The sequence below is a fragment of the Cystoisospora suis genome, assembly GCF_002600585.1.
Source record: "Cystoisospora suis strain Wien I chromosome Unknown contig_5862, whole genome shotgun sequence".
Classification (NCBI taxonomy): Eukaryota; Apicomplexa; class Conoidasida; order Eucoccidiorida; family Sarcocystidae; genus Cystoisospora; species Cystoisospora suis.
Genome location: NW_027158651.1, coordinates 1 through 11891, shown reverse-complemented (window position 1 = coordinate 11891; position 11891 = coordinate 1). Strand labels below are relative to the sequence as shown.

The 11891-nt window shown below is 43.5% G+C and overlaps 1 protein-coding gene across 1 annotated transcript; it reads right to left on the bottom strand.

Annotated features, from left to right (window-relative positions):
• Nucleotides 1-114: 114 nt before the first annotated feature.
• Nucleotides 115-11877, bottom strand: CSUI_009664 (er-trafficking trapp i complex 85 kda subunit). The gene is made up of 8 exons (XM_068069776.1): nt 11775-11877; nt 9776-10472; nt 8323-8926; nt 6814-7396; nt 5473-6002; nt 2358-4253; nt 1173-1810; nt 115-526 (listed from the first exon to the last, which is right to left on the bottom strand). The coding sequence occupies exons 2-8, from the start codon at nt 10300-10302 to the stop codon at nt 118-120; spliced, it is 5187 nt and encodes a 1728-aa protein (XP_067918248.1). The 5' UTR covers nt 10303-10472; nt 11775-11877; the 3' UTR covers nt 115-117.
• Between the last annotated feature and the right edge of the window lie 14 nt (nt 11878-11891).

Genomic DNA, 11891 nt, shown 5'->3' with positions numbered 1-11891 from the left:
TCGATCTATCTTTAATCTATCTATCTATCTATCTATCTTTAATCTATCTATCTATCTATCTTTAATCTATCTATCTATCTTTATCTATCTATCTATCTATCTTTAATCTATCTCTTCCTATGTACATAGGTGATGTGAATGAAGGAAAGGGAGAGACTTTCTTACCGGTCTTTCAGCTCTAACATAGCCAAAAGCGTCTGCATATTCTATTCTTCTTCTTCCTCCTGGTGCTCTCTTTCCTATCCCATCAAAGGCACCGCCACCGCCATGTTCTTCTTCTTCTTCTTCGTCTTTTTCTTCTTCTTCTTCTTTTTCCTTCTCTTTCTCTCTTCCCGCTCTCATCATCTTGGCCGTCATCATTATGTTGCTATCGCCAGTCTCCTGTGTCGCTTTGAGAGAGGGAAGAGATCGCTGCGGGGGGAAAATAGAGCCTAGGCCTGCAGTTGGCTTACGTCTATCAAGAGAAGAAGAAGAGAAAGGCCCATGAGAGAGTAAGCGCCACCGAAGTCGGAAGTGGATGTGTGACCTGACGAAAGAAAGAAAGAAAGAAAGAAAGAAGAGAGAGAGAGGGCGAGAAAGAGAATAGGTGTAGAGACAGAGAAGGAAGAAGAGTTGGTCATGGGAAGACAGAGAGAGATCAGACAATGATGAGAAGAGGAGGAGAACAGAGAGAGAAGGAGAAAAGTTGTATGAGATGCTTTGAGAGGAGACAGAGACCGATAGCTAGAGAAATAGAGAAGGTTTCGAGAGGTATAGGAGAGAGAGAGATAGGCACAAGAAGGAGAGAGAAGAAAGAAGTGGGAGAGAGATGGAAAAAGGACAGCAACAGCTTCAAGGCAAGAAAGATAGTCACAGAAAGAAATCTTTCATGAACGGCTAAACTTTCTCCTCTTGGGTCAGCAAAGAGTCGCCAGTGAAAACAACACTAGGGAGGATGCATGCATTCTCACGATGATGTACATACACCCGAACCCAAACAGAAGGACAAACAACGAAACACTAGACCTCCTACTGCCATCTATTTATCTATCTATCTATCTATCCACTTACGTAGACTTACATACATCTAGATAATCTTCTCTCTCTATATATATACTTATACATATACATCTACACCTAGGGGAGAATATTTTTATGTTTAGAGATGACTACTGCTTATGGTGTATACATACCATGACTGTGCCGATGCTTCAAGAAGATCATCTCCGGTAATCCAATCATTGACTTCTTCTCTCTCATACAGACTTTTCCTGTCCCTCCTCCTTCCTTCTTCATCTCCACCCTTCCTCTTTTTCTCACTTTTCAGCCTAACCGAATCTCCTGCGGCACATAAGAGTTGAAGAGAAGCATAAGGCTGCAAAACGGTCTCCTCACTTTTCTTCTTGTTCTCGCTATCCTCGTCTTCGCATTCTGTCTGAAGAGGTGTTAAAGGGACAATCCAAGCTCCCAGTCTATACCGGCTGTGTCTACTTAGACACCGTCCGTCGACTCCATCACCTACGGCTCTAGTATAGTAGGGCGATCTGTAGCTAGCTCCATCATCTCCTCTATCAGCCATATCTCCTTGTAGAGCTTTTGGGGCTTCTTCTTTCTCTGACTCGATCGAAGGAGAAGCTTTCTTAGCCGTATCAGAGAAAGAAGAAGAAGAATAGACGTCGAGAGAGTGCGAAGTCCCTGGAGGTACAAGATGAGCGGGGGGGAGAATAGCGAGAAGTTGATCGATCTTGTAAGTGTGGCGTGTAAGATTCCAGATATGACAAAGAAAGAGATGACGGAGATGCCCTGTAGATGAATATCTCCATGATAGCCGCTGAAGGAAGAAAGAAAGAAAGAAGACAGAGGAGGGGAAGAATGAAGGAAAGAAAGAAAGCCGTGTAGGAGGAAATACAAAACACGACTGATAAAGAGAATACTGAGAAAGAAAGAGGCAGACGAAAGAGAAGGAAAGAAAGAGAGGAGAAGGAAAGAGAGAGAGAAACAAAGAAAGAGAGGGAAAGAAAGAAAAGTAGGGGAAGCGCGCTACATTCAATGATAGAGAATGACTTACCGACAGATACAGAGGTGAAGTAGAGGGAGACTTCCATCAACATCTTTAGGTATAGATACATTTGTATATGTTGCTATGTAACGCTTTCCTCTGTTCAGGTGGATTCTTATCCTTCTTTTTTGGGAAAGGAAGAGAAGAAGAATAGCTATCCTACCTCTTGATCCATACCATCAAAGTGTCAACACAGAGAGAAAGAGCTTCATGTATATAGACCGCCTCTCTCTCTACGTAGTTCCTATATGAGATATACGCTTGTATATATATATCTCTCTCGGTCTCTCTCCTTCTAGGCCTTTCTTTCTTTTCTCACCGGTTGAATAGATAGACGTATGGATGGCTTGATGATTAGAAGCTTCTCAATCGCTCTCCACAAAGTTTTGTTCTTTTCTTTCTTCTTCTCTTTCTCTCCTGCGCCTTCAGAGGAAGCGAAGTAACCTTTCCTTACTGCTCCCCCGTCCTTGCCTGTCTTTTCGTGCTGCTTCTTCTCCTCTTCGTCTTCTTGATCAAAGATCTTCACATAGGATCTTCTTTCTTCTCTTTCCTCTCTTTCTCTTTCTTCTTCTTCTTCATCTGCTCCCACAGCTTTGACACAGAAGCGCACTCGATGTATTCCAGGCGACCAGGCGTTAATAGAGAGAGTTAGCTGGAGGCTTGTACGAGGAGGCATAAGCACCGAATGATAGCTTTCTTGAAAAGAACTAAGAGAAGAAGAAGAAGAGTCGCATGCAGTCTTATGAGTGTTGTAAAGCATCTTTTCCGTTTCTTCTTTCTCTTCATTGGTCTCTTCATCTTCATCTTCTTCTTTCTCTCGAGGACGAGTAGAAAGAGAGGTGCTGTTCTTCTCTACTGACCCTTCAGTCTCTTTCTGACTATGTGGGATGAGAGATGATCTATACGAGGAGCTTGTTGCTTCTATTAGGACATCTCCATTCGGCTTTTCTTCTATCTTTTCTTCTTCTTTCTCTCTTCGACACGTCGTACCTTGACTATCATTCTCACGCATTTCCGAAGAAGAAGAAGACTTTCTTCTCCTCATAATTTCTACGATTTGAAGAGAGGTGCCTCTAGAGGATGTTCTATCATTTCCTTCAGTAGCTCCTCTTTGGGTAGAAGAAGAAGAAGAGAAAGAAGGCGACGATAAAGAGCCGTCACCTTCATCTTCTTCTGCTTCAATCACCTTTATCTCGAGAGGAACAACGACAAGAGATGAAGAGACAGAGGAAGTTGGGGATTCTGATAGATGTTTCTTTTTCTTCTCAGAAGAGACAGAAGGAGAAGAATGGAGATGCCTAGTGTCTCGAGGATAGAGACCCGCAGCTAGCGAAGTCTCCTTGTTTGCATCGTCAATGCTAAGAGGACAACCCCGGCTACTCGGATCATCGGTGCTTCCTTGAAGAGAAGTAGAAGAAGGGAGAGATGCTTCCTCATCTTCTTTCTTCTCCATCAAGAGACAAGCCCTTTTAACACGTACAAGAGTTGAAGGTGTTAAGGCGATAGAAAGTTTGGAGATAGATCTCGTAGGAGACAGATTCGATAGAAGGAGAAGAGAAGTACGTTGTTCTCCCATTAAGAGAGGAAGCACCCGACGGCGGTCATGAGAAGATTTCTCCTCTTCCTTAGGTCTATTGGAGTAATAAGGAGAAGAAGAGGAAGAAGAAGATGAAGAAGAAGAAGAAGCGATAGGCGGGGAAGAGGTAGGTGTGGATGTATGTAGAGAATGAATACCTTGACATGTGTAGGAAGAAGAAGACGACGTGATAGGTGAGGAGACTGCGTTAGTTAGGTTACATGAATGGGTTCTACAAGGAGATAGAGAAGAAGAGTTCTTTGTAGAAAGATGCAGATCTCGAATATAAGAATGAAGATAAGGCTCGATGATCGAAGAAGAGGGCGATTTAGCGAAGGTATCATTTGAATGAAAAGGTTCTTCCGGAAAGACGTCCCGCATTTTCTTTTCCCCGTTCTCATCTTCTCCAGGTTGATGCCGATCTGATAAGATGGCTCTAAGTTCTTCTTCTTCTTCGTCCTCGCCTCCTTCTTCGGAGTCGACAAAAGACGAGGAAGAAGAGAATCCACAGAGAGGAGAAGGAGGCCAGTTGAGAAAGAAAGAAGAGACAATCGGGAGCTCATCGTCGATGGTGAGCTCGAGTCGGAGATCTCGATGATGCGTCTGTAAAGCGCGCTGTCGAAATCTCCACCTGATCACCTGAAAAAGAAAAGAAGGGAGAAGGAGAAGAAGACCAAGAAGAAAAGAAAAGAAATGAGTCTCAGGGGAAGAAGAGCAGGAACTCCACATGCAAATAGACACCAACAGGAAGAAGGGAAAGAACAAAACAAGGAGAGGAAAAAGAAGAAGAAGAAAATCCTCTTCATCATCACCTTCTTCCCAAGAAAGAACCTTTGCACGTAAAGACAAGAAGAAAGCAGAAAGAAGAGATTCTCACTACTACTACTAGCACAAGCCCCGCGTACAGTCAAGGGGAGCATCAAACAACATACAGCGACAGCACCCCCTTCCGATGACTCTTCTAGGTACATATACACATCTATCTATCTATCTGTCTCTCATCTACCTATCTTTGACTCATCTATCGATCTACAATCTGTCCAGAGAGAGAGACGGGGCGATACAAGCCTGCACTTCTATCCTAGCTATACAGCCTCGTTCCATACAATACACACATATGATACTCGTCTCTATGCAGCCTACCCACACAATAGTATACAGATGTATCTATATATGAATATATACATACACATATATATGTAGACATAGAGGTATACATGACTATATGTCTCTCTCACTACGGGAGACACTTGATTCATCAAAGAGGATCGGAGAGGTGTAAACTTACGACTCGATGCATCATGTATGTACATGCATGCAACTGTCTGTGGAGAGATCAATCAACAGATAGAGACACACATGTCTAGACATACACTACAGATATATGTGTGAGCCAGTTTCTATCCTTGTAGCGTATCATATCTATATATATATATATATATATATAGATATATAAACATATATCTACGTATATAATGAACGATACGAGAGGAATAGGCGTAAGAGAGAAACGAGCTGAAAGAAAGAAAGTAAGTGGAAAAGAGAAGCTCTATGATGGAAAGATGAACTAGCTCCGAGAGCTACGTAGACATTTGACAAGAAGAAGAGAATCGTTTGAGCTTGGTCCGTCCTTTCTTCTTCTTCTTCCTCCTCCTCCTCCTCTCCTATCCACGTCTCTGTCTCCTCTCTCTCTTATACCGCAGGTGTATATACACCACCTCATCATCATCTTCATGTCCCATATCGATGTAAGGATATGAATATGTAGAAGTAGGTATGCATGCATGTAACCCCCGGTGTACATACACCACTCGATCAGAGTCGCGCCAAGATTCTCTCTCCATTTCTCTTTGTTTACCTGAGTAGGAGTCCCAGTAGGAAAGAGTTTAAAGTTTTCCTTCTGAAAGATATAATTGAGAGGTAATTCAACACTTTTGTCTGATAAGCCATCTCGTAAAAAATCTTCCTCTCTCCGATGATCCCCCATCATCACCATCCCCCCTCCCCCTCCGGGTGTACATACACCGCCACCATCTTCTCCCCCTCTTGACTGAATATAAGCCGAAAATGCGTCATTCTGTATGAGATCTCCATCACTTCCTCTTTCTCTCCCACTCGATAAAGAAGAAGAGACACCTGTCTCTACTCCCTTCGTGCTCGTCGTGGTAGATAAGGAGGCAGTCGCCGTTCTAGCAGAAGAAGAAGAGAGAAGAGAATCTTTGAAAGGATCACTCTCGAGTCTTAAGCTATTGTAATAGGAAGAAGCCTCTTCTTCTTCAGAAGGAATATGGCTATGACGGAGGTTGCACTTCCTCTCTGATCGAATCTCTCCATGTACACAGAAAGGCTGGCACAGGCGTATAAAACCGAAGAGATCTAGAGAAACACCTGCACCAAAAGAAAAGAGAAGAAGAAGAGAGAGATAAGAAAGAGAATGAAGAAGAATAAATGAATGAACTCTACAGGAATGAAGGGAAGGGTTACATCATAGGCAGGCATTGAGGTAAGGACAGAGGGGCGCATTTGCCTGTCTTTGATTTGTCTTTGATCTATCTTGAGGCTGTCTCTAGTGTCTCTCCCTCCAATCTCTCCTTGATCTATCTCTCTTTGATCTATGTATCCTTGATCTGTTTAGGAAGAAGAGAAAGAGTAGACGACCGGGGGAGCGGATGGATAAAGAGAGGACAACTAAAGGCCTCATAGATAAGCCGAAAAGCAGACATATGTACGTACTATCCTATACGAAGAGATAGATCTATGGTGACAGCATATCTACGTAGACATATCTATACACACACAACGCTACATCTAGGGGGTACGCTTCAAGCCTATTTTTCTATCTTATACACCTTCGCTAGACACAGTAGACATAAATCTAGATAGATAGATAAATAGATAGATGGATGTACAGATACACGAGGCAATACATGACCTCCTCGGACTTTTGAGCTTACAGAGAGAAGTAATTTTGAATTCTACACAAAAGCCTTCGCAGTGAATGCAACTTTCATCATCGACTCTCTTTCTCTCCTTTGCTTTCTTTTACTTCTTTCTTTGTTTCTCCTCCTCAAAGAAGCTAGGTAATTCTGTTCACGCACCTCCTCCTTTGAACTGCTACAGAAACATGGCTAACTAGATACATTGGAGACAGAAAGTAGACACGTGTCTACTTTTGTCGGCTCTTAGCTAGCTTCCTTACCCTTGATGGTGAGCTTTCCAGGGACATGAGGTATAGCCAAGAGCGTTAGAAGAACCGAAGCATGGGGTTCGAGGATGACCTTTGACAAAACAGGAAAAGACACATTTCTTAAAGACCCACGAGAAGAAGAAGAAGATGGAGAAGAGATCGATGAATCTTTCTGATGATGGAGAGACGTAACTTTCTTCTCTCCTTTCTCTGTCCCACGGGATCTTTCTTGATCGTCTTGTCCATCTTCTCTCCTAAGATCTTCAAGATTTGCTTCCTTTCTGGAGGGAATCTCATCTCTTCTTTCTTTTTCTATTTCTTCTCCTTGGTAGCTTCTTGCGGGGGTGCACGAAGAAGATTGATAGGATGGCTGAGCCCTCACTGAAGTTTCAATAGATCCATAGAGCCGGACATTCTTACATTCCACACGTAGCTGTAGAGGGTTAACAAGTCTCAGGTGTACATACACTGCGCGTCCAACAGGAGCACGACGGCAGTAAGATTCGAAGACAGATGAAGTAGAAGAAGAAATAAAAGAAGGAGAGCAAAAACCTCCATCTGAAGAAGACGGCTGGACCGGACATGGATGAAGAAGCTGTCGAAACGGAGACACACAGGGCAGATAGAGAAAGAGCAAGAAAGAAAAGAGAGATTCCTAGGAAAAACCACAAAGATCATGTACTCCGGGAGGGTACATGCGAGAAGGACGTTCTATATATATATATATATATTCCGTATGTATGCACATATACACGCGTATACGACATAGGAATAGTAGCAGGCTGCAGATATATCTATATCTATATATATATGAATAGGGAAGATAGTGTTCGATGGGAGATGTTTATAGAGGGTTCTCGTTGCACCATCCACCGCGAGTGTGAATATATTCAGCTCATGGGTAAAGTCACACGTCAGAAAAGACGGAAGTCTACACAGACACGTCTACAGGAGAGAGGGAGATCCACCTCTATCCCTATCACCTGTTAGGTATAGCACCTTTAGGCTATCCAGACATTTCTCAATAAGGGCAGCTTCAAACCGCTCGTTTCAGACGGGCACTCCATCCATCATCGGAGAACCTCTCGCCTACTTCGACAGTAGAGACACATACAGAGATCTGCATGCTGCATCTCTCTATACGGATCTACTGTACGTACACATACATACGTAGGTCTGTGGAAACCTTCAGGTGTCATAAGATCGAGAAATTACGTACGATTCTGTAAGATTCCATGCTTCCATCCTAGATAGATTAAAGATAGGCAGATTGAAGAAAGATAGATAGATTAAAGATAGATAGGTTGGAGATAGGTGGGTTAAAGATAGGTAGATTGAAGAGAGATAGATCAAAGATAGATCCCAGACCCTCTTAGACCTGAAGTGAATGTCTCTCGTCTCATCACTATCGTACGACTTGAGGCGTATTTCATCTATCTTGTCTATACATATGTTGGGCTGGTTTATGTAAGAAGAAGAGAAAAAAGAAGAAGACGAAGAAGAAGAAGATAGACTACTTACAACTTCGTGCCGTAGCCATGCATTCTCATCTCCTGTACCACCCAACCCTTCACTCTCTTCTTCTTCTTCTCCTTGTTGGCCTATCCTCCCTCCTCGATCTCCCCGTCGTTCTACACTCTTCTTCTCTCCGCTATTTCCACTTCCTGTTGCTTTAGCTCCGCCTGTCGTTGGAACGTCTTTTCTTCTCTCTCTTTCCCCTTCTGTTCCTTGGAGCTTTTCAATGGCTTGAGCTCGCCAGGCGTACCACTTCACAGCTAGCGCTCCATCAATGAGATGCTGTTGCCACCCTAGCTCCGTGTAGACATCGGTGTCTAGTAAGCGATGCGGCGGCGATCGTCTCTTTGACGAGGTCTTCTTCTCTGCTATCTGCACAAGACGATCAGCTAAATCACAGAAAGAAAGAATCGGAAAGGAAGTAGACGTTGTTCCTCCCCCGCCCTGTGTTTCATGTCGTGAAGATCGAGAGAAAGAAGAAGAAGAGGAAGAGAGAAGTTCTTCGAAGAAAGAGGGAGAGAAGATCGCATGGGTGTGGACTGGAGAAGACGTGAACGCTTTTTGACGTCGCGAGAGGAAAAGAGTATCTCCATCAATAAGAATAGAAATCCTAAGAAGATGAAAGAAGGAAAGAGATGAAACAGATCGATACAAATAGGACGCGCCGAGAAACACAAGGACAATCGAAGCTACAAAAAGACGAGGAGCGTCGATTCTCATCTCCCGAACACAGCATTACGAAGCCTATCTATTCCTCTTCCTTCGATACACGTCTCTCTCTTGACAAGCTAGCTAAGGTAGCTAGGGAGAGAAGAGGAAAGGAGAAAGAAAGGTGCGAGCCTCTTCTCTGTACCACCAAATTGCCCTCTCTCACTCCTGTCTTTCCTACTCTTTTGTCGCTCTTCTCTCCAAGACTCATGTTGGTCAGAGACGAAAGGAAAACTGGAGATTCTCACGAAAAGAAGAAGAGGAAGAAAAGGAAGAAAAGTATCAGACTCGAGATATGTATGGAAGAGATGAGGGGGCAGAACGAAGGTGTTCATGCAGTTAGTTAATTAGAAAAGCTCTCGAAGAACGTGGCGAGAAGACGAGATGTCTCACGAGTCCGAAAGAGAGAGAGAGAGAAAAGAAGCAAGAGGAGAGGGAGAGAAGAAGAAGAGCTCTGGAGAATGTCTTTATGCGAATCTATGCGTCTATAATAACGAAAGAGAAGGCCCCAAAACAGGTGTCACGACACTAGACCTTTCACAGATCGAAACTCGAGCTATATCCATACAAGCACACACATACATCGACCTTCTGTCTATTAACATATATGTATGAATATGTATCTATCTACCTGTTTCGATAAATAGATATCTAGATAGATAGATAGACAGCTATGACTCCTGTAGTATGTATATAGATATATATGTATATATAGTATTGTTTTGGGAAGGAAGGGTTGCCTGCTCCTCACCCATCTTTGAAGACGCCGAGTTTGTTTCTACACTCCACATAGGGCACTCGAAGTTCCACGGGAAGTGTAAGACACGTCGCTCCTCCTCCTCCTCCCCCTAGGCTCCCCGACGTTGCGACACTAGGAAGAGAAGAAGAGGAAGAAGAAGAAGAGACCCCTCCACCTCCACCTCCTCCTCCTCGTGTTGCCGCTGTTCCTATTGTCGTTTTACTGACTAGTTCCTGTACCTCACTTTCTTCCCTCTTGCCTTGTTCTCTCCTTCTTTTCTCTTCTTCTTCTTCTCCACCCCCTTTCAAGGACGACGCCGAGGAACCCCCGGGCGCTGAAGGCAGAAGAAGACCTTCTCCTAGAAGAGTCTTTTCTTTGCATGCGACATCTCGATTCAATTTGACTGATAAAGAAGAAGAAGAGATACCCGCACCATCACTGCCTACAAGAGAAGAGGGAGCAAGAGCGGCGCCTCGGTCTCCTTCTTGAAGAAGACGAGAGTGCGACACACAAGAAGATGAAGATTTTGATGATATCATAGCAGAAGAAGGGGGAGAAGTAGAAGGAGAGAAATGCTGAGGAGGCTGAAGAGCCTTCTGCTGCTGCTGGTGGCTTAGCTGCTGCTTCTGTCGTTCGAGGATGACTCGACAAACGAACACGAATTCTCGTATATAGTGCGTCTCTCGGGTAGCTGGGATGACAGGTAGTCCTAAAGAAATCCATAAAATGAGAAGGAGGAGAAGAGAAGGACGGATTGAGACGAGAGAATTGAAGAATGAAAAGAAGACCAAAAGCTCTCTCTCTAGCAGAGACGAGAGCATCCCCCTCTCTCTCGCTCGCTCAAGATGTTGATGTATACACATATGCATACAGATATAGATATGTATCTTTCTATATAGAGACACATTTCTCTTCACTTTTACGTATGTGTCATATACGGGTGTTGCTTATTATTTCACGAAGAAGAAAGAGGAGAGAAAAAGAAGAGAAGGAGAGGGGGAACGACGGGATGAGAGCTGTGAGAGAGAAGAGTTCAACAGAGAAAGCAAGAAGAAGAAAGAGAAAGATGACAGGTAGGTACCGGCAGGAGTAGATATGATCTGTATATGCATCTACATAAAAATGTATATACATTTGCATGACCTACATCGGTCGGCTTGTTACTTCCGACTTCTTCTCCCCCCTGACGAAAGGAGTGAAGGAACGAGAAGAGTTTGAGACATAAACCCCTACCAAAGATAGAAAACTTGACGATGAGGGAATACGTGCAAGATCAGATGATCTTATTCCCTCTCGAGTCAACAGAGAAAGAGGCAGAAGACTCCACTGAAAAGATGCATGATCTAGAAACCTCCTTCTCCTTCAATAGAGTTCCCTTTCAACATCCTCATCATGCAATACTCCATACAGACGTCTATAGAGAGATATACGTGTAGATACATATCTGCACATCCTATCTATCTATACATGGATCTACCTCTCTATCTTTCTGTAGACATATACTTATATATATGGATAGATAGGGAGATCCCTGTAATTATGAGAGAGTGAGAAGAACGAGAGAGAATGATATATAGCCCCGGAAGCAGATGTGTAGTAGGGAGGCTATGCATGCTTGTATCATTTCTTCATAGGGGAAGGGATACTCTGCAGAAGCGAATGTGTTATGCTGCTACTACTACTACCTGATCGAACCCAGTTCTCTTCTCTGAATGAAGAAGAAGAGCATTCTAGACATACATTACCATCCACCCGGACGAAAGATGTATACACACACACACAGAGATATCTACGGTGTACAGACACCATAAGAAGACCAAGACAACGGAGAGGCTTCACATATCCATGCCTAAAAAGATTTCTTCTACGTCATACACATACAAAGATATAATTCCAGTTGACTTCACTGCTACTTCCCCTCCCCTATTCTTCATGCTTTTTTTTTCTTCTTCTACTATTCGAAGCAGCCATCCCCCTATTCCCTCGGTTCTAATCCTTCTTTCTTTCATACCTTGAGTGATGATAGACGTAAAGAGAGGCGATCCACCTGACGTGGGAGCACCGCCGTTACTGCTGTGAGTTGTGATTGTCGTAGTAGGAGAAGAAGAGTCACATTCGCTTCTGCAGA

What these genes read in the sequence shown, in the direction of transcription:
- CSUI_009664 (XM_068069776.1), bottom strand. Translation starts at nt 10,302, where the DNA reads ATGATATCATCAAAATCTTCATCTTCTTGTGTGTCGCACTCTCGTCTT. An exon ending in TGGAAAGCTCACCATCAAGG is followed by an intron (nt 6,003 to 6,813) that starts GTAAGGAAGCTA and finishes CTTTTGGTGCAG; the next exon opens with GTGTTTCTCTAGATCTCTTC. An exon ending in CTACTGGGACTCCTACTCAG is followed by an intron (nt 4,254 to 5,472) that starts GTAAACAAAGAG and finishes TTTCTTTTTCAG; the next exon opens with GTGATCAGGTGGAGATTTCG.